Genomic DNA, 21,620 nt, shown 5'->3' with positions numbered 1-21,620 from the left:
AGCTGTGTAGAGGTTGGAAAAAACGGAAAAATGTATTTCCTTTAGGTCCTGCCAATTTTAACTTCTGGATGTTGAGCGGATAGACCTTCAGCACCAAGCTGCAGTTGAGGAGTGGAAAGGAGGGATCAAAGGCCTCTGACGTGTTGCAGGGAGGTTTGAAAGATTGTTTTGGGGGAGAAATCAGAAGGGCCTCAGTGGGGGAAAGAATGCAAGAGTGGGAGAGGATGTGATCAGAAGGGTTGGAGGTGGTGTCACTCACAGATGATGCAAGTAAACTGGATGCAGCAGTTAAGTGGAAAGGAATTAGTTCCTGGATCGTGCCGTCTTTGGTTATTTTTATCCAACATCCAAGAAACACAGTCAGACAGGGTTAAGATTAAAATGATGGTTTATTCTGGCACTTGCAGCCTCTTAAAGTATTTAATTGGTCAATCCTCTTGTGAGTGAGTTGGTTGCCAGCCCCCACTTGTGCTGCCCTTCTACCTATGTTATAACCAGAAGTGGGTGGGTGCAGGTTTCACATTTTTTACATATTTAAATGCCACCCAATCCAAATCCTATTTATAGCCGAATATTCTCCTCGGAACTTTTTCACCAATACATTACAATTTCATATTTTGTTCGTTGAACTTTTCACCTCATGCTTAACCTTTTAATACAGGCCCAAATGTTCCCAAAAATGTAACGTTTGTTGGCTCAGGAGAGAAAACCAGTGTGAACCTTGCAGGCTGCACAACCAGTTTTCCTTGTCGTATTGAACAGCACTCTGTGAAATTTCAAAGGGGAAGTAATTTCACACGGTCAACTGGAGGGCCAGGACCTAAGAAAGCTGGCAATGCAGGGAATCCCGAGATTGGGGCATCTTTAGCAAAGGGTGATCCGATCTCTCCGATTTAAAGGGCAGGGTCTTTTGAAAATTCAAGGGCGCAATTTAACGGCCACATCGCGTCCGACTTGGTGTCAAAAGGAGGCCGCTGAATCTCATGAGAGGCCTCTTGTGACATTTGCGGTGCCCAAAATGAGACTGTGTTCTGGATTTTGCCAAAACTGGGTGTGATCCAGATCTGCAGAGTTCCCAGGTGGCACTGACAGGCTGGCAGGGTCACTGCCAGGGTGTCAAGTTGGCAGTGCCAGGGTGCCCAGGTGCCAGGTTGGCACTGCCAAGGATCGGGCCAGAGGGGGTCTCACCAGGAGGAGGGAGTGTGAGGGGCTGTTTACAGGGGCCTTCCCGAGGATGGGGGGGAGAGGGGGGGGGGGGCGGGTGTTGGAAAATAGGGGTTCGTAAACAGGGCTGAAAGGGGTGGAGAAAGATTGGGTAGCCAGCCAAAATGGCACCCTGATCTGTGAGGAGCCTTTTCTGTTGGGCTTGCCAGCAGGAAATGACTCGTTAAGTGTGGCCTCAGCAGCAAGAAACTCCCCGAGATCAAGAAAAACGGCAAAGTGCTATTGGATAGCGGGGTGCTTCTCGGAACCGCAGGCATCGAGAAAGATCCCTTGAACACACACCCAAAACCGGACATAGATTTTTTTCTGGTTAAATCACACCCCCAGATGAATTACATCTACTACATTATCATTGTCTTCTCTCTCTATTTCCATAGACAAAATTATTCTTCTAAGAAATGTTCATGCTATGCAATCTTGCCCACGATTAACAATTTAAAAAAAAAAATTTCATGGGACGTGGGCATCACAGGCTGTGTCAGCATTTATTGCCCATCCCTAATTGCCCTTGATTAGCCAGTTAAAAATCAACCACATTGCTGTGGGTCTGGAGTCGCATGTAGGCCAGACCAGCTAAGAATGGCAGATTTCCTTCCCTCAAGAACATTAGTGAATCAGATGGGTTTTTACGACAATCAACAATGGTTTCATGGTCACCATTAGACTTTTAATTCCAGATTTTTATTGAATTCAATTATGACCATCTGCAGTGGCGTGGTTTGAACTTGGATGCCCAGAGCATTACTCATCCAGTGACAACACTACAATGCCACCGTCTCCCCACTAACCTTGTAATGAATCACTTCACATGAGAGGCTAAAAGAGAGGCGCTATGTTACCAAGCTATATAGTTCAGCTTATAGCTAGTAAGCAATTTTATTTACAAAATTACAAGATACAGAAACAAATGAAGAGATGTGGGACAAGAAGGAAAATGTTTGACCTAGATATTTAAACGTTATCAAAATTAGCTTTGAGCGATTTCAGTCGGCTTTTAATGATACACATGTGGGATCATTTTTGCCCAAAGGAGTCACATCTTATGGCTATGATGTGAAGAACAGTTGCCAAAGTAGAACTTGGGTTGAATGCAAAAGGAAGAAGTCCTATGTATTATATCATTCCTTTGGGTCTCCAATTGGGCAGAATTCAATGCACATAATCAAAGAATTTATTTCCCTTCGGCAGGCAATTTGTTATTAATCAATTTTCTCGTTGCAGATTGAAGATTGCAAATTGCTACCTTTAGGTTGATTAATTTTTTACTCATTATTGACACCCAACTTGGATATGAACTAGTTTGATCTCTAGATCAAGCGTTCGTGATAATTATGCAGCTACAAACTTCATATGTGGCAACCATTTCAAAGCCAAGAAATAATCTCGGATGTAATTAACATGTAATGACTTTTTTCCAGGTGACCATCCTTGCTATTCTTCCTAAAGTAATGCATAAGAAACTTGATACAAAATTCAGACTGTGGCCTAACCAGTGATTTTTATGAATCTAGCTCTTTTGCTTTTGTGTTTAGTACCATTATTATAATTGTGAACCGTGTTTTAATTTTTGTACAATTATTATGAGACTTCCCAGCCTGGAAAATGGATTGCCTAGAATTGAGATTCAATCTGGGTGCAGCTTGCACAGCACACAACTGAAGATGCCAACAGCAATGGCTATCAGTCTCATTTATTTATTACTGGTGAGCTGCAGGTGTCAGTTATAGCCCCAGAGGAAGCTGACTTACACTGGAGGAACAAGAGAGGCAGCAAGTTCAGTTGGTACCAACCTATGACATTAGGCAGGTCCAGGGCTGGGAAGCAAACCAGAAGGACCGACAGCGGTAATCAGCAACTGCTTGTGGGGTTTTAATGTGCAGCTCCCTGCACATTTGCATAAGTATATTTTACAATTGTAACGTTTTGGTGGCAGCCTCCAGCGCTCCCTTTTAAGGACTGCTGCTTAAGTTATATGTAAACCTGGTAATCCTTTTGCATGGCTACTTCTTTACCTATTGAAAACTTACCTCATTGTTCCACCTCTTTCTCTTGTCTTTTATTCCTGCTAGTATGCTCTTCTATGCATGTCAGGTACATGAGGTAACGTAATATTTTAGTATCTCCTCCATTCTTTTTATCTTCAACAAGTATATATTTTCTGATCAAGCCTGTTCTTCATTTAACAAATCTACTTTCATGTGTTCACAAAATATCATTTCCTTTTATGTGACCTGTTAGCCCTTATGTGTCTCTCTCCCTTACCCACCCTGATCTTTTTTTCTGTTTTTCTCTTTATTCTCTCAATTCAGCTTGCTATTTTTTTATTATTAGCCGGAATTTGTCATGTGCCTCCGTTCCAAATTTTGTTTTAATTTCTGTATTTTTGCAAGGAATTACAGTTTTTGATACACCACCCTCATAGGAATATGTTTTGTCTGAAGCAAATTGTCGATGTTTGAACATTTCCAGTTGTATTTGCCTTGCCATGTGTGATACTCCTTACTTTCCAGTTCACATTATTTTTTCCCTTCATGGAAATTTTCCATTTGCCCATTAAATAACTTTAGTTTTGTCGACCCCCTTTCTTTCCAGCTTTTCGATTGAATTTCATTCAGTTATGGTTATTATTTCCCTGACACTTTTCATGTCAGGTCTGCACCCCCATTTCATTAGAAACATAGAAAATAGGTGCAGGAGTAGGCCATTCAGTCCCTTGCACCTGTCCGCCATTGAACACGACCATGGCAGATCCTCTATCCAATTCCATACTCCAGCACTCTTCCCCATACCACTTGACATATTTAGAGTCTAAAAATCTATCTATTTGCTTCTTAAATATATTCAGTAATTTGGCCTCCGCAACCTTCTGTGGAAGAGAATTCTTCATCTCAGTCCTAAATTTCCTACCTCATATCCTGAGACTGTGACCCTTTGTTCTCGAACTCCAGCCAAAGGAAACAACATCCCTTCTTCCAGTCTGTCCAGCTCTCTCAGAATTTTATACGTTTCAATTAGACCCCCTGTCATTCTTCTCAATCCCAGTGATTACAGGCCCAGTCGACTCAATGTCTCCTCATGCGACAATCCTGCCTCCCCAGGAATCAGTCTGGTGAACCCTTGCTGCACTCCATCTATGGCAAGTATATCATTTCTTAGGTAAGGAGACCAAACTATACACAATACTCCATGTATGGTCTCACCAAGGCCCTGTACAGCTGGAGTAAGATCGCTTTGCTCCTGTATTCGAGTCCTCTTGCAATGAAGGCCAACATTCCATTTGCCTGGAAAAGGTCAAGTACTCCATTAGGGGGTCAGTGAAGGGGTTCTACTTGAAGTTGCAGCCATTTATCACATGCTTCCAAGAGTTAATTACCATCAGCTGTTAAGGGGGCGGTGGGGGGAATTAGGGTTTATTTATGGGAGTTGGGAGGTATTCGGGACGGTGTTGGATGTAGCCTTTGTTGGGTTTTTCTGTATTGCTGTATCGCTGATTCCGTGTGTTGTTAGCATGCCAATTGTACCATGTTTGGACAATGTTCAGAGTTATGTTGTAATTTCGATCATGTTTGTTGATTATGAATTCTTTAATAAAATATTATTTAAAAAAGAACATTCCATTTTCCTTCTTAACAGCTTGCTGTACCTGCATGCTTGCTTTCAATGATTGATGTACTAGGACACCCAGGTCCTTTTTGTACCTCAACATTTCCCAATCTCTCACCATGTAAATAATACTCAGTCATTCTGTTTCTCCTTCCGAAGTAGGTAAATTCACATTTATCCATAGTATACTGCATCCGCCACATATTTGTCCACTCACTCAATTTGTCTAAATCACCATGAAGCTTCTTAGCATTCATCTGACCTGTCCAGCGAGTTTTGTGTCATCAGCAAACTTGGAAACATTATGGCTCCCTCATTCAAATCATTGATATATATTGTGATTAGCTGGGTCCCAAACACTGACCCCTGTGGAACCCCACTAGTTCCTGCCTGCCATTTCGAAAAAAAACATTTATTCCTACTTTCTGCTTCCTGCATGCTAACCAATTCTCAAACCATGTCGATATATTACCCCCAATCCCACGTGCTTTAATTTTGAACACTAACCTCTTCTGTGGGATTTTATCAAACACTTTCTGGAAATCCAAATACACCACATCGACTGGTTTTCCTTTATCTATTCTGCTTGTTACGCCCTCCAATAGGTTTGTCAAACATGATTTCTTTTTCATAAAACCATGTTGACTTTGTCCAATTTTTGGCGCTGTGTCACTGTCCGTGTGGAGTTTGCACATTCTCCCGGTGTCTGCGTGGGTTTCACCCCCACAACCAAAAGATGTGCAGGATAGGTGGATTGGCCAAGCTAAATTGCCCCTTAATTGGAAAAAATAATTGGGTACTCTAAATTTTAAAAAAAGAGACTTTGTCCAATTTTCTATGTGTTCTGATATCACATCCTGTATAATAGACTCTCACATATTCTCCATTTCTGATATTAGACTAGCCTGTCTGTAATTCCGTTTTCTCCCTCCCTTGTTTTTTTAAATGGCACGGTTTCGTTCTCCACGTCCAATCTACCAAGTCTGTTACATAGTTTACAGAACTTTGGAAGATAAGAACCAACGCATCCATTATTTCTCTGGACATCTCTTTCAGTACCCTTGGATGTAGATTGTCAGGCGCTGGAGATTTATCAACTTTCAATCTCATTAATTTCACCATCACTATTTTCCTAGTAATATTAATTTCCTTCGATTTCTCCTTCTCACTAGGCCCTTGATTACTCAGCATTTCTGGAAGGTTATTTGTGTCTTCCTCCATGAAGACAGAACTAAAGTATTGTTTAATTGCTCTGCCATTTCCCTGTTCTCTTATAAATTTGCCTGTTTAGGATAAGAGATTATATTTCTCTTCACTCATCTTTTTTTTAAAAACTTACTTACAGAAGCTTTTACATTCCACTTTTATGTTACTTGCAAGTTTACTCTCATGATCTATTTTTCCCCTCTTAATCAATCTGTTTGTCCTCTTTTGCTGAATACTGAACTTCTCCCAATTCTCAGGCTTGCTATTTTTTTCTAAAAACTTTATAGGACTCCTCTTTGGCTCTATTACAATCCTTAATTTCACTTGTAAGCCATGTTGGCCATTTTTCTTGTATTGCTTTTGTACCAGAAAAGAATGCATAACTGTTCCAATACATACATTCGTTCCTTAAATATTAGCCATTCACTATCCACCATCATGCCTTTTTATCATAGAATTTACAGTGCAAAAGGAGGCCATTCGGCCCATCGAGTCTGCACCGGCCCTTGGAAAGAGCACCCTACATAAGCATACATATCAACCCCATTTTTGTAACCCAGTAACCCCACCCAACCTTTTTGGATTCTAAGGGCAATTTTAGCATGGCCAATCCACCTAACTTGTACATCTTTGGACTGTTGCCCAATCTATCCTGACCAATGCACACCACATAGCTTTGTAGTTTTCTTTGTTTGGATTTAGGACCCTAGTTTCAGATGGGACTTTTTCACTTTCCATCCAAATAAAGAGTTCCATCAGGTAAGGTCACTGTTTCCTAAAGAATCCCGTGCAACAAGATTATTAATTAAGCTTTTTAATTGCATAATAACAAATCTCAGAAAGTATGTACCCTCGTTGATTCCTCAACATACTGGCCTAAAAAACTATCTCGTACACACTCCAGGAATTAATCTGCCATGGTATTATTGCTAATTTAGTTTGCCTAATCTATATGTAAACTTAGGTCACCCATGATTACTGTAGCAGCCTTGTTACATGCATCCCACATTTCCTGTTTAATGCCATCCCCGACATTGCCACTATAGTTTGGAGCCCTATAGACAACTCCCATTCATGTTTTCCACTCCTTGTTGCTTCTTAGCCCCACTCAGACTGATTCTACATCTAAATTTTCTGAGCCAATATCTTCTCACACTATTGCACTGATTTCATCCTTAACTAACACCACCACCACAACTTCTTTCCTTTTTATGTCTGAATATCCTTAGATATTCAGTTCTGAGCCTTGGTCACCCTGCATCTATGTCTCCGTAATTATAATCATATTGTACCTGTGTATATCAATTTGTTAATTCACAGATCTTATTGCGAATGCTTCAGGCATTCAGATATGGTGACTTTAGACTTGACTTTGCATCATTTTTAAACATTTTTTTGTACGATTGCCCTATTTGCTACGAGCTCTTGTTTCCTCTGCCTTCCACTTCTTTTTCTGTCTACTTTTCTGTCTTTCATTTCTATTTTTGTTTCCCTCTCTTGTGTCTCCCGACTCAAGTTCCCATTCCCCTGCCATTTTAGTTTAAACTCCCCCCAACAGCACTAGCAAATACCCCTGTGTGCATATTGGTCCTGGTCCTGCTGGGGTGCAACCTCAAGGGTTCTTGTAACTTTCCTGAATAGATAGACTTAGGTGTACATTGCAAATGGTACGGTTCCAGCATTGTTGGGGAAATGAGCTGGAAAAAGCCATTTTCAGCCCAATCACCTCAATTTCCTCTATGTTAAATCTTGACTGCCCAAGTGCAGGGTGTACCAAAAATCTTCAGTTGATTACATTTTTTTGTGTACTCATTTGATGAGAGCATCATTGAGTAAGGCCAGCATTCCTAATTGCCCTCCTTGAACTCCTAAAGCCCATGAATTTGACCCAGCAACAATGAAGCAATGACAAGTCAGGATGAAGTGTGACTTGAAGGGGAACTTGCAGGTGGAGGTATTCCTCAGTACCTGCTGCCCTCGTCCTTCCAACGTCTCGACTTATAGGGTTTGGAAGGTGCTATTGAAGAAACCTTGGCGAGTTACTGCAGTGCATCTTGTAGATGGTAAACTCAGCAATTGTTATCTACCAGTGGTGGAAGGAATGAAAGTTTCAGATGATCGATAGTGGTCCTGGTTTGCTTTGTCTTGGATGGCGCTGAGTTTCTTGATCATTACTGGAGTTGCATTAATCCCAGCATTTGGAAATTATTTCCTCACACTCCTGACTTGTGCCTTGTAGATGGTGAATATGCTTTGAGGAATCAGGAGGTGTGTTACTTTTTTCAAAATAAACAGACTTTGATTTGCTATTGTTACCACAATATTTATCTGGCAGTTCCAATTAGGCTTCCCGCCAACGGTAACCTAGAGGAAGTTTATGATGTGGGATTCAGCAATGGTAAAACCGTTGAATTTCAGGGGAAGTTGGTTAGATTCTCTCTTGATGATCAGTATCTGCATTTGTGCAGCATGAATGTTATTTGGCACTTGTTAGCCCAAGCCTGATTGTTGTTCAGGTCTTGCTGTGGGTGGGCAAAAAGTACTTCATTATTTGAGAAGTTGCGAATGGAACTAAACACTGTGCAATTATCAGCAAAGTTTCCCATTTCAGACCCTAGGATGGCGGGAAGGTCATTGATAAAGCAGTTAAATGTGGTTGGGCCTGGGACACAAGCCTGTGATATGCCTGCCGTGGTGGCCTGGGGTTGAAATCACCTCCAATAAACACATCCATCTTTCTTTGTGGTAGGTATGTCTCGAAACACAGAATCATAGAGTTCCTACAGTACAGAAGGAGGCCATTCGGCCCATCGAGTCTGCACCGATCCTCTAAAAGAGCACCCTAAGTAGGCCCACACCCCTTCCCTATTCCCGCAACCCCACCTAACCATTGGACTCTAAGGAACAATTTAGCATGGCTAATCAACCTAACCTGCACACCTTGGGACTGTGGGAGGAAACTGGAGCACCCGGAGGAAAACCATGCAGACATGGGGAGAAAATGCAAACTCCACACAGTCACCCAAGGCCAGAATTGAACCAGGGTCCCTGGCGCTGTGATCCAGCAGTTCTAGCCACCGTGCTGCCCAAGTGGGAAAATATCCCCTGATCCTGATTAATTTCAAGTTTACAAGGGTTCCTTAATCCACACATATTTAAATGTTTCTTTGATGTCAAGAGCAGTCACCCTCACCTCTGGTGTTCAGATCATTTGTCCATGTTTGGAGTAAGGCTTTAATGAAGTCTGGAGTTGAATATTCCAGGCAGAACCCAAATTGAGCATTATGGAATAGGTTATTGGTAAGTGCTGTTTGACAGTAATGTTGGCAACACCAGTAGATTGATAGATTTGTAATTGGCCTGATTGGATCTGTCCTGTTTTTTGTGGACAGGAGATACCAGGATAATTTTCCATTTTTTGGGTAGATGCCAGTAATTTAACTGTACTGGAACAGCTTGGCTGGATGCTTGTATAATTCTGTAGCACATGCCTTCAACTGTGTTGTATGGGTATTGTTGGAGACCATAGCCTTTTTTGTAGGTAGTGTGCTTCACCATTTCTTGATAATACATGGAGTGAGTTGGATGAACTGAATGCTTCTGTGATGGTGAGTTGCTCTGGAGGAGGCCTAAATGGATCATCTACCAGACACTTCTGGCTGAAAATGGTTGCAACTATGTCAGCATTGTCTTTGGCACTCAAATACTGGGTTCCCACCATCATTCAAGATGGGTTTCATGGGTCCTTCTCTTCCCATAAGTTATTTAATTTTCCACACCATTCATGGTACATTGCAGGACTGCTTTGGTATGCATTTTGGCCTTGGGATTTCAAAATGAAATGAAACGAAAATCGCTTATTGTCACAAGTAGGCTTCAAATTAAGTTACTGTGAAAAGCCCTGAGTCGCCACATTCCGGCACCTGTTCGGGGAGGCTGGTACGGGAATTGAACCGTGCTGCTGGCCTGCCTTGGTCTGCTGCAAAGCGAGCGATTTAGCCCTGTGCTAAACTAGCTCCTCTGAACCGGCGAAAGCTGATCCGGCTTTTCCCCGAGACAGGCCCAGGTGGACTTAGTTATGATTTTATGGATTGCTTAGTTTGGTCAATAGCATGCTGCTTCTGTTGTTCAACATGCATGTATCTTGTGTTGTAACTTCACCAGTTAGCATTGTCTGGCATACCAAACATATCATCTGGGTGAATACCCAAAAAGGAATAAGAGGTAGCGGGTGGGGAGGAGAGAGATAGTAAAATTAGCACTGTTGTGTAAATAAATCAGGGTTGAACCACAGTTTGGAGTAAAATGGAGCAATATAAAAGGCTTGAAGAAGCAGAAATATTCTGACATCTAACAATTTTTTTTTCATACAAACTCACTGATGACCCACACAAAAAAAATTGAATTTAGTATACATTACCTGCTAAGCTTTGTTTCTGGTGTTATGGGGCAGGGTTTAGAGAATCCCAAAGTGTATCATGGAGTTCACCTGACCCATAACTTTTAATAGATTGTGGTATGGGGAGCACACGGCCCACTCTACAGGTGTGGTGCAGCAGAAATGGAAAAGTATTTTATAAAACAAAACAATGTTTATCCTATGAACTCAAGTTAACCTTTTTAAAACAAACAGTGAATATCTTGGCAACCATTAATTCAAAGATAACCCCCCAAAGAATACAACACTAAGTAATCCTTTAAGCTGTCCTTTTAACATCCAAAAGACTTAACAACCTTTAAACAGAAGCACATCAGGGTTTACATTCAGTACTGAAAATATTTAAATTTCTGAATTCACCAAATGATCAAGAGATAGTCCTTCATGGCAGAGAGATCAACAGTACAGCTGCTTTGGCTGACTTCAGCTGCAACACACTGGAAAACGAAACCAAAAAGAGAGAGACACACCCAAGCTTTTCTCAAAGTGAAACTAAAAAGCAGAACCAGAGCTCAGCTCCACCCACACTCTGACATCACTGTAGTAACATGAGCAGCTAACCATTTCTTAAAGTGACATTCTCATGACACTGGGCATGAGCCTTAAGCTTGTCTGAGGCTGGTCTTAAACTCAGTTAAAATGAAAGTTTGAATGTTATTTCTGGATTACTTAGTTCAAATGGTTCAGAGTTATCCCAACATGCTCCCTTTGTAAAATAGTTTTAGTCGATAATGTGACTAATAATAACAATAACCAGAGAAATCAAAAGCATTGGATGGGTCCGGGGATTGTGTCGGCAGGGGGGGGGGGCGGTAGGGGGGGAAACGGGGTACCATTTAAAGTGGAACTGTGCTCCTCAGTGCAGGAAATGTGACCATTCAATAGCGGGGCAGCCAGGAACGACCCCAATGAATCCACCCGAAACGGGATTGTGTTTTTTTTTCCCGTTAATGATGTGCTTGAATTTTCCACATCCATGCTGACAAGCTCTGAAGCAAATCTTTTAGAGAAGGTTGCCCCAGCACTGTTCCATATCTAAGCTGAAAGCATGCTATTATTTAAGATATACTGGTGTTTTCCATTTCTGTGCAAAATAATTTGCTGCGCCTTTGCAATATCTTGATATATTCTGTTGCAAGGCTAACATCTTCTTTTATATGTACTTCAGGGAACCCTGGATTTGGACCACAATGCAAAGCAATTGGGAAAGGCACCAGCAACAATTTAGTGGTTACAAGCAGTCCCATGACGATCCAGAGAACAGGACTTCTGTCAAACCAGGCAATTGTTCACAGCAACCACTTCAATCGCGCCATCTACCGTCAGATGCACCCAAACCTAAACATTCCTGCTTCAGATACAAGGTCTTGTAATGTTTTTGATTTTAATTTGTTGATTGTTGATAGGCATGGATTGAGAAAGGGGCATTGATAACATTGAGCAAAGCAAGAAGATATGCAACTGCTGCGTTTTATGTGCTTACATTTTAGGATCTCACTAAATCAGGCTAGTATGCCTGAACATCTGGTTTGTTGGGCACAACTTGAATGAGGTGCAAATGGGAAGAATTTTTGGAGTTCTTGCCTAAACATAGGAAATATCATTAGCCCTTACTAATTTTGTACAATCCTTTCTAAATTTCCATGTACCAAAATCAATGCTCTTTTTCATCAATTCAATTTTTTAAGAACTACACCAATCTAAAACGGATAGTTTTGTGATTTACTACTTTGGATTTTATGATTTTGATAAGAAATTTATTGGATTTAATATTTTTTTATCTTTCACATCGTTATATCTACATAATCTTTTGTGCATTATTTGAAATGAAAATCGCTTATTGTCACAAGTAGGCTTCAAATGAAGTTACTGCGAAAAGCCCCTAGTCGCCACATTCCGGCACCTGTTCAGGCAGGCTGGTACAGGAATTGAACCGTGCTGCTGGCCTGCTTTAAAAGCCAGCGATTTAGTCCAGTGTGCTAATTTGTTCTTGGCATTTTCAGCAAGACTCTTTTTACAGAACCCTTTTCCCACAGTGCAGTTGCAGACAGTAGTTGCTCCATTTGCAGAAACCAATGTTCAGCGTGGGAATGAGATCCGGTATTCCAGTATCAATGATGAATTTTGAAAAGGAAGAATTCATGCAAATACATGTGCCTTGTGCCATCTGACTTCACTACTTAAACTTTGGTCGGGAATTGTCCAAGGTGGATCTGGTGAACCATTGGCCACCGGCAGGATCTTCTGTTCCCACCAAAGTTTATGGCCTTTTGCCTGGATTCCTGGCCCTGACTTTCGCACGTCCAGAAGATCCTGCCATTGGGAAGGTCCAGAAAGTCCCAACCTAAATGATGCGCTCTCCTCAGGTCTCACCTCTCACAAATTTTACCACATTGGGAGCCCCATTTGAAGCGATGAATTGTTCTGTAATGTAGGATGGTATGTCTGCTCTGCCCAAAAGCCTTGGTTCAGTCTCTGCTGATCCAATGCAGTTTTTTGTCTGCATTGGTTGGTCATTGCTTTCCAAGCTGGGGCAGGGTGAGGAGGCAGGTCCCAAGTCTACCTCAGCCAGAACAGGAATCACACCCATGCTGTTGACATTAATCTGAACCACACGCTAGCCAAGTGAGCTAACCGGCTCCAAGTTGCTGCAGTATTAATTTTATTATATGACTGAATCTTTCCAAGCTAATACCAGTAACATTTTCCACATCAGTCAGCCTTCACTCCAGCAGTCCATAAAAAAAGAGAAGAATTCCCATTTGCCAAAAAAACACCGTCAGGGTTTTTCTGAAGGAATAGTGGCAACAGCATTGTATAGTATACCTGTCTAAAAGGTCAGAGTCTTATAAATGGTAGATGTGGTGGCTCGAGACATGCACTGCAAGCTTCCAGCAGTGCAAACTTCCTGTTGCAGATGTTTGCACGCTCTTGTGCGATTGGGCCCAAGCCGGTCACATGGTCCTTGGAGGTTGCTATCACATCCCTCCCCCCTTAAGTCGCTTATTACAACTACCCTAAACTATATAAGCAAGTTCCAAATGTTAACAGAGACTTCAGGGAAAAGAGCGTCCATCAAAAAGTCAATGGGTCTAGAGACCTCCAGGTTCCAAATTTGGAAATACAACTCCAATTGGGTTCTCAACCAACAGCCTATAAGCAGCTCAGCTAGTGTGACTCCCATGGTGGAATGAGGGGTTGAGTTATACAATAACAAAAAATTAGCAAACAATTGAAGTGGTTTATCATGTTGCTTCATCATGACATTCTTGAGAGTTTGAATGGCCCTCTCAGCCAGACTGTTCGGCATTGAGTGTCAGGGGCTGTCCCAGTGTGTCGCACGCTATTTGCTCGCACAAAAACCTGGAAATCATTGCAGGTGAAGGGGTGGCAATTGTTTGTAACAATTGACCCGGGAAGCCCATGAATGGAAAACATTCAGCGCAAAGAATCTACCATGGCCGCCGAGATAATGGTTCCCATCTTTTGAACCGATGGCCACTTCGAGTGGGCATCCACCAGCATGAAAAATATTTTCCCACAAACAGACCAGCGTAGTCAACCCTGGTCCACTGACACACTGGCCATTCCCAAGGGTGCAGAGTGGCAGTAGGCCGCAAAGTTTGCTGCATTTGGCAAAGATGGCACTGTTGTATGAGCTCTTCAATAGCTTTTTCTATACCTGACCACCAGACATAGTTTTGTGCCAGGATTCCAGCTTGGGTCACTGGCTGTGCGGAGTCTGCACGTTCTCCCCATGTCTGCATGGGTTTCCTCCGGTTGGTCCGGTTTCCTCCCACAGTCCAAAGAGGCGCAGGTTAGGTGGATTGGCCATGCTAAATTGCCCTTAGGGAAGGGCTGTATATGTCATATACATGGACTTCAGTAAGGCGTTTGATAAGGTTCCCCATGGTAGGCTGATGGAGAAAGTGAAGTCTCATGGGGTCCAGGGTATACTAGCTAGATGGATAAAGAACTGGCTGGGCAACAGGAGACAGCGAGTAGTAGTGGAAGGGAGTTTCTCAAAATGGAGAACTGTGACCAGTGGTGTTCCACAGGGATCCGTGCTGGGACCACTGTTGTTTGTGATATACGTAAATGATCTGGGGGAAGGTATAGGTTGTCTGATTAGCAAGTTTGCAGATGACACTAAGATTGGTGGAGTAGCAGATAGTGAAGGGGACTGTCAGAGAATACAGCAGAATATAGATAGATTGGAGAGTTGGGCGGAGAAATGGCAGATGGAGTTCAATTCGGGCAAATGCGAGGTGATGCATTTTGGAAGATCCAATTCAAGAGCGAACTATATGGTAAATGAAAAAGCTCTGGGGAAAATTGATGTGCAGAGAAATCTGGGTGTTCAGGTCCATTGTACCCTGAAGGTGGCTGCGCAGGTCGATAGAGTGGTCAAGAAGACATACGGCATGCTTTCCTTCATCAGAAGGGGTATTGAGTACAAGAGTTGGCAGATCATGTTACAGTTGTATAAGACTTTGGTTCGCCCACATTTGGAATACTGCGTACAGTTCTGGTCGCCACATTACCTAAAGGATGTGGACGCTTTGGGGAAGGTGCAGAGGAGGTTCACCAGGATGTTGCCTGGTATGGAGGGCGCTCTCTATGAAGAGAGGTTGAGTAGATTAGGATTATTTTCATTAGAAAGACGGAGGTTGAGGGGGCTGCTCATTGAGGTCTACAAAATCATGAGAGGTACAGACAGGGTGGATAGCAAGAAGTTTTTTTCCCAGAGTGGGGGACTCAATTACTAGGGGTCACGAGTTCAAGGTGAGAGGGGAAAAGTTTCAGGGAGATATACGTGGAAAGTTCTTTACGCAGAGGGTGGTGGGTGCCTGGAACGCATGCCGGCGAAGGTGGTAGAGGCGGGCACGATAGCATCATTTAAGATGTATCTAGACAAATACATGAATGGGCAGGGAGCAGAGGGATACAGATCCTTAGAAAATAGGTGACAGTTTTAGATAGAGGATCTGGATCGGCGTAGGCTTGGAGGGCCAAAGGGCTTGTTCCTGTGCTGTAATATTTCTTTGTTCTTTGTTCTTAGTGTCCAAAAAGGTGGGGTGGGGTTACTGGGATATGGGAATAGGGTGGAGGTGTGGTCTTGGGTAGGGTGCTCTTTCCAAGGGCCGTTGCAGACTCAATGGGCTGAATGGTCAACTTCTGCACTGTAAATTCTATGATTCTGTGATACCATCTGTAGTAAGGCTCCTGCCATGAAGAGCCAGTGAATACTCATAGTTCCTACATTCCAGGAGGAGGAGGATGATTTGCAGTGGGGAGGATGATGATTTGCAGTGGGGACAGTGCATAGATACTCACAGAGCTTCTGTGAATGCCTGACTCCTATCTGGCTGATGGAGCTTGCTTGCTCTCGATGATCAGGGTCATATCATGGCGATGCAGCAGAGAAAGTTTAACTTCTTCTGGTCCAATAGCATCCTTTGTGAGCTGAACCCTTGAGAATCACAGTGTCAATGGAGACAGAAGCTGATGGGATGGGAGGCCAGCACACAGGGAGAATGACCGAACTGTGTGACACTCGCACAGGGCATGCTAGCAGACACTATAATTACCGTTGAGATACAGGCATGAGTGATGTGTTCAGTCATTGTGGTGCCATCAATATGCTGTGAAGGTTGAACAAAGCACAGGGAATGAGCACTGTCCTGAGCAGCCTGCCTTTATCTTGTATAAGAATCGAGTTTTCATTACCGACTGACAGGAACACTGCTCATCACAACAAGGAGCCATAGAAAGGATGAAATGAATGGGGCGTATATTTACAGAAGTGAACATTATGTACAAATGATTAGTCCCCAAGCCCGCACTGTGCAGCTACAAATTCTTAACCTTTCTCACCCTGCCATTACATCATGGTGCATCCCCAACATCCACAATGGAGGTGGAGACAATCTGCTGATTACTATGCACTGTTGTCTATGATGCTCTTGGAGGGCATTCTCTGGAGGGTTGAGATCTGGGGGGCCCTGGCCTGTTTTTGGGTCCTGCTGTGTGGCAATGCCACTTTCCTTGGCCTGCAGATCTGAAGTGGTCACAGGAAGAGCGGATTCGGATGGGTAGGACAATCTTAGAGATACCTGAGTGGATGGCGCCGGTGTGTGCACCAGCTGATTCTCTTCCCTGTGGGTGCCCGAGGGGCCTTGGCTGCCTCCCTGAGAAGGGGGCAGATGGAGTAAGCTTGAGAACCCCCCCCCCCTCTGGCCCTGAAACTGATGGATGCCAGAAATGCCTCTGCCATTGAGTGCAGCTCCTGCAGCAATGCAGGACATAAGTCTTTGACCAGTCTCCACGGTGGCTTTGGCCTGTCGGTGCTATCATCTCAGTCTAAAGTGAACGGACTCCTCCATCGTGCCTTATAATCTCAGAAGTGCACCAGCCATCCCTTCCTTATTTTCCCGACGTTGCATTTGGAGCTCCAGCAACTGAGGCATGACTGATCATCATCAGCAGAGGAATGGTCTACATCCTTACCTGCCAGCTGAAAGGCTCTCTCCTCAAAATCAGCGAGGATCGAAAGTCCGGGATCTCTCCCTCCTGTTATGAGTCAGCTTGTCCTGCATGAAGATACTTGGCGAGAGTGTGAGCAGAATACGTGCTGGGGCAGATGATAAGGGTGCTTAGCATGTGTGGCTGGTGAATAGGACTAGAGAGGTGATGAGGATCCACAGGGGAGATGAAGATGTGTGTGGGACAATTAGTGGTGGTGTCCCTTTAGCTGGCACTGAGTGAGATCTCTGTATATGTGTGATGGAAGTAAGAGTGTATGAGTTATAAATGATGAGAAGAGTGACTTACCCTGGTAGAACGGAGAAGATCGTTCATCCTTTTTCAGCTCTGGATGCACTGACTACCGCCACTAATGCCTCTCATGCTGGATTGGAGACCTTGCGTGAAGGTCTTTGCCTGGAGTGTAGATATAGAACATCTCGGTGGGCCTCCACTGTATCCAACAGGCACTCGAAGGAGGTGTTGGTAAATTTGGGTGCCGTATGCTTCCTGGGTTTGGCAGCCATGACTTTCCAGCAGCTTCCTCTCACTTGAAGTGTGTTAGCTGTGTGGAGAGGCAGCCTTTAAATATGGGCCCAGATCATTGAAGCACTGAGGTGATGGCAGGGCAGATGAATCGGAGGGCACCCGCCAGCGATCCGACATGAAACTCGTGCGCACAATACGATGGAAAAAGCCGCCATTGCCATCGGAAGGTTAAACGCAGCTTAGCCCTCCCGCAATCAGACTTGGATGATTCTGCCCTGAGAATCCTCCGCATCTCAGTTTCACCCTTAGATATTTTATCACCATGGAATATGTCATGTGTCACTTACTTTCCCTTCCTACGGACGGTATTTTACTCTTACCTGCATTAATTCCATTTACTGTCATTCTGCTTCCCTGCAACATCTAGTCTCCTACTTCATGTGCATTTAATGTTCTCCTAACTGCAACCAAATGTTGGTGACATGTTTAAAGTCACCAAAGAGAGAGGAACGTCACTTGGTATTGGTCCAGTTAGAGTGCTGTTTGAAGTCAAAGGATGAAATTTACCAGTCGCTCCCCGCCTGACTCGGGATGCGATGGGTCCGGTAAACCCCCTGCCTCTCACGCCTCTAAAGGGATCTCTCGAAATGTCACAATCTGGGTCCCTCCCACAATGGGAGGGCCCTAAATTTGCATATTAGGGGAGGGTTCAGTTAGTCTCCCAGGCAGCGTGCCCAGTTTGCCCGTGTGTGGGATCGGGCCGATCTCTTCCTGCACTGGTAAGCGGAGCTCCTCAGTGCAGGAATCCCACTGAGGCCCGAAAAGATAAAAGTCCTGTTCAATAGTGGGGTCATATCCGGCGAACACCCCGCTAAACCCATCCACAATTTTTTAATGTTAAATCGAGCCCAAAGTTAAAGTTTGAAGCCAAAGTTGTGTGAGTCTACTTCTGTCATGCCAAAGACAGAAACTGAAACTTCAAAGAGTGCAGTCCAATATAGATCTCAATATCAAAACCTAATGAGGTTTATTATACATTATTTGTGGCAAATTGGGGCCTTTTATTAAACCATAAATTTATGCTATTATGTTTACACAACTTATGTGCAGATAGAGTGTTTTTGCAGTTCCTTCTGATCTACGTTAATGGTTTTTTCAAAGTTGCAGATACATTAACCTGTAGGACAGTCCTTAGTTACTTGAGTTCATTTATGGTTAAAATTCTCTGTCCATCCTTTGAAAATCACAGGGAATAAGGGATCATTCATAACTGTTATCTTTACAAGAGCACAGAATGTACTCTTTTACCTTACTCCCCGTCCAGCAAATTGCTGTGACTTATGAACAAGTCCATGGAACATTACATGGTCCTCCCTTCCCAAGTACACCCTGTACATCAGTGAAAATTACAGCAATTATTTGTGGCCCTTATAAACAGATAACCACTTCCTTCCTGAGTCGAAGTGTATTTCTTTTGGGTATCAGCTTTAGATATTTGATTTATGGAAATTGTAATATGAATAATGGAGTGATCTTTCCTCATGGAGTGAGAGAGTTAGTGGGATTCCCCTCTGACTTCACTGCAATTCTGATCCATGCCTCTTGGTCATGGACTATTGACTTTTCAGGGCTAGTACCAAATGGGATTCTCATCACCTTGAGCAAATCCACAAAAGCCAGAGAGAAATTAAATGTACATGCCGTTGTCAGACCACCTGATAAGAGATCTTTAAAAAGGTCCTGGAGATAGAAGAGATGTGCAATAATTAATGCTTTACAGCCAAATTTGAGAGGGAGGAAGCCTTTACCCAGTCCTTCTGTCACTATCCATTGCCTGCCACTCAGTGGTAAGAGGTGTATACAGGAGATCTGTCATCAAAGCGACTGGATTAAGCGGGAAGTCAGATAGGAATACTCTAACTGCATTTTTATATGTTGGGGTGGCTGTGGGGCCTTCAAACTGCTACCCCACACAGCCTCCAGTCATAAAGGTGTTTTGGGGTATCTGCAAAAGCTATGTTCACTTATCTTTCTACAGTTTCATCTTCCTGCTGCTTGCCCCCTCTCGGAACCACCAATATGGAGTTTGTTCTGTATTGCCGCTAAGAATATTCTCAGTGTTGCTGAAAATGGGTGTTTTGAGAACAGAGAAAGGGCTACTACATCACTGTGCTCTTGTGTTAAAGATATGTGAATGTTTGTATTTACAACACATCATTTTCTCATTTCCTCTTGGGGACATCTTGAAATTGACCCAAAGATCGATTCATATTAAAGCCAGCATTAGATGTCGAAACATTTCAGTCGTCTGCAATGTATAAAGCAAGCAGAAGGTTAAACACAATATTTTCTTAGTATTAAAAAATGGAATATCCATTCTGTTTTCAGGATTTTGGATTAATTGGATATTTTATTAACATCATGTTTATGTAAACTTTACAGGCCCAAACTGATACAGCTCCAGTACACAAACAAACATATGAACATATGAAACAGGATCAGAAGTAGGCAATTTGGCTCCTCAAGCCTGCTCCGCCATTCAATAAGATCATGGCTGATCTGAATGTGTTTCAAGTTCCATTATCCATTCTACCACAATAACCTGTGATTCCCTTGCCTAACAAGAATCTGTCTACCTCCACCTTAAAAATATTCAGTAAACCCGCTTCCACCACCTTCTGAGGCAGATTGTCCCAAATTGCGGAACCCCCCCCAGAGAGAAAAAAAACTCTCTTCATCTCTGTCCTATAAGAACGACTTCTCATGTTAAAACCACATCCCTGAGTTCTGAACTCCCGCATAAGAGGAGACATCCTTTCTGTACAGGCAACACTGTTCAGGATCTTGTATATTTCAATCAAGTGACCCCTCACTTTTCTAAACTCTAGCGGAAACAAACCCAGCCTTTCCAACTTTTTCTCATAAGACAACCTGCTCATTCCATGTATCAATCTAATAAACCACCCCTGAACCATCTCCCAACACATTTAAATTCCTCCTTAAATAAGGAGACCAAAACCGCACACAGTATTCGAGTTGTGGCCTCGCCAATGCCCTGTACAATGGAAGCATAACATCCTGTTCAATTCCTTTCCCAATAAAGAATAGCATTACATTAGCCTTCTTGATTTCAATGTACTGCAGCTGCATTCTTTCTTTTTGTGACTCATGCGCTAGAACACCTAGGTCACTCTGCGCCTCAAAACCCCACAGTCGTAACCCATTTAAATAATACTTACATAGAATTTACAGTGCGAAGGAGGCCATTCGGCCCATCGAGCCTGCACCAGCTCTTGGAAAGAGCACCCTACACAAGGTCAACACCTCCACCCTATCCCCAGTAACCCAGTAACCCCACCCAACACTAAGGGCAATTTTGGACACTAAGGGCAATTTAGAATGGCCAATCCACCTAACCTGCACATCATTGGACTGTGGGAGGAAACCGGAGCACCCGGAGGAAACCCACGCACACACGGGGAGGATGTACAGACTCCGCACAGACAGTGACCCAAGCTGGGAATCGAACCTGGGACCCTGGAGCTGTGAAGCAATTGTGCTATCCACAATGCTACCGTGCTGCCCTACTCTGCTTTTTTATTCTTTCTCTCAAAGTGAACAGCTTCACATTTTCCCACATTATACTCCATCTGCCAGATTTTCCACACTCATTCAACCTACCTATATCCATCTGCAAACTCCTTATATCTTCACCTAACATAGAAATGAGGCAGAGGAGGATTCCTGCTCCGCTACTGATTTCCCTCCCAACACCCAGACTATTCAGAGACGGGGGCTTGATCACCTTTCTTAAATATTTTTATCCACACTTGTCAGTATGGGAAGTTTTGGGTCTCCATGGGGAAAGGTTGTGAGGAAGGTATGGCATCAGTTGGCCATAGGCACGTGCCTCTAGCAGACACCCTCACAAGGTTACTATTCGTAAGAGAGTCAATGTTAAGGAATTGAAAAGCATGTTTCTGGAACCTTCCAATCCATGACTCGAGCCTAAAGATACCAATGCACTGCAGTCCAAAAGAAAACCTATAACAATAAAATAATGTCTTTGAATGTGATCATTGTTCTTTTAAGCTGTAACTCTATGGCAATTTATAAAAGTTCATTGTTTGATCGT

General features: G+C 43.2%; 1 protein-coding gene across 1 annotated transcript in view; it reads left to right on the top strand.

Annotated features, from left to right (window-relative positions):
- glis3 (GLIS family zinc finger 3) overlaps nucleotides 1-21,620 on the top strand; it is an 896,860-nt gene that overhangs the window by 224,533 nt on the left and 650,707 nt on the right. The window contains exon 3 of the mRNA XM_072516903.1: nucleotides 11,640-11,835. Coding sequence (XP_072373004.1) covers nucleotides 11,640-11,835 — 196 coding nt within the window. The remainder of the gene's footprint in view (nucleotides 1-11,639; nucleotides 11,836-21,620) is intronic.

The sequence above is a fragment of the Scyliorhinus torazame genome, chromosome 9 (genome assembly GCF_047496885.1).
Source record: "Scyliorhinus torazame isolate Kashiwa2021f chromosome 9, sScyTor2.1, whole genome shotgun sequence".
In the NCBI taxonomy this organism is placed as follows: domain Eukaryota; kingdom Metazoa; phylum Chordata; class Chondrichthyes; order Carcharhiniformes; family Scyliorhinidae; genus Scyliorhinus; species Scyliorhinus torazame.
The sequence above is the reverse complement of the archived record's forward strand: the minus strand, read 5'-3'. Positions and strand labels throughout refer to the sequence as shown.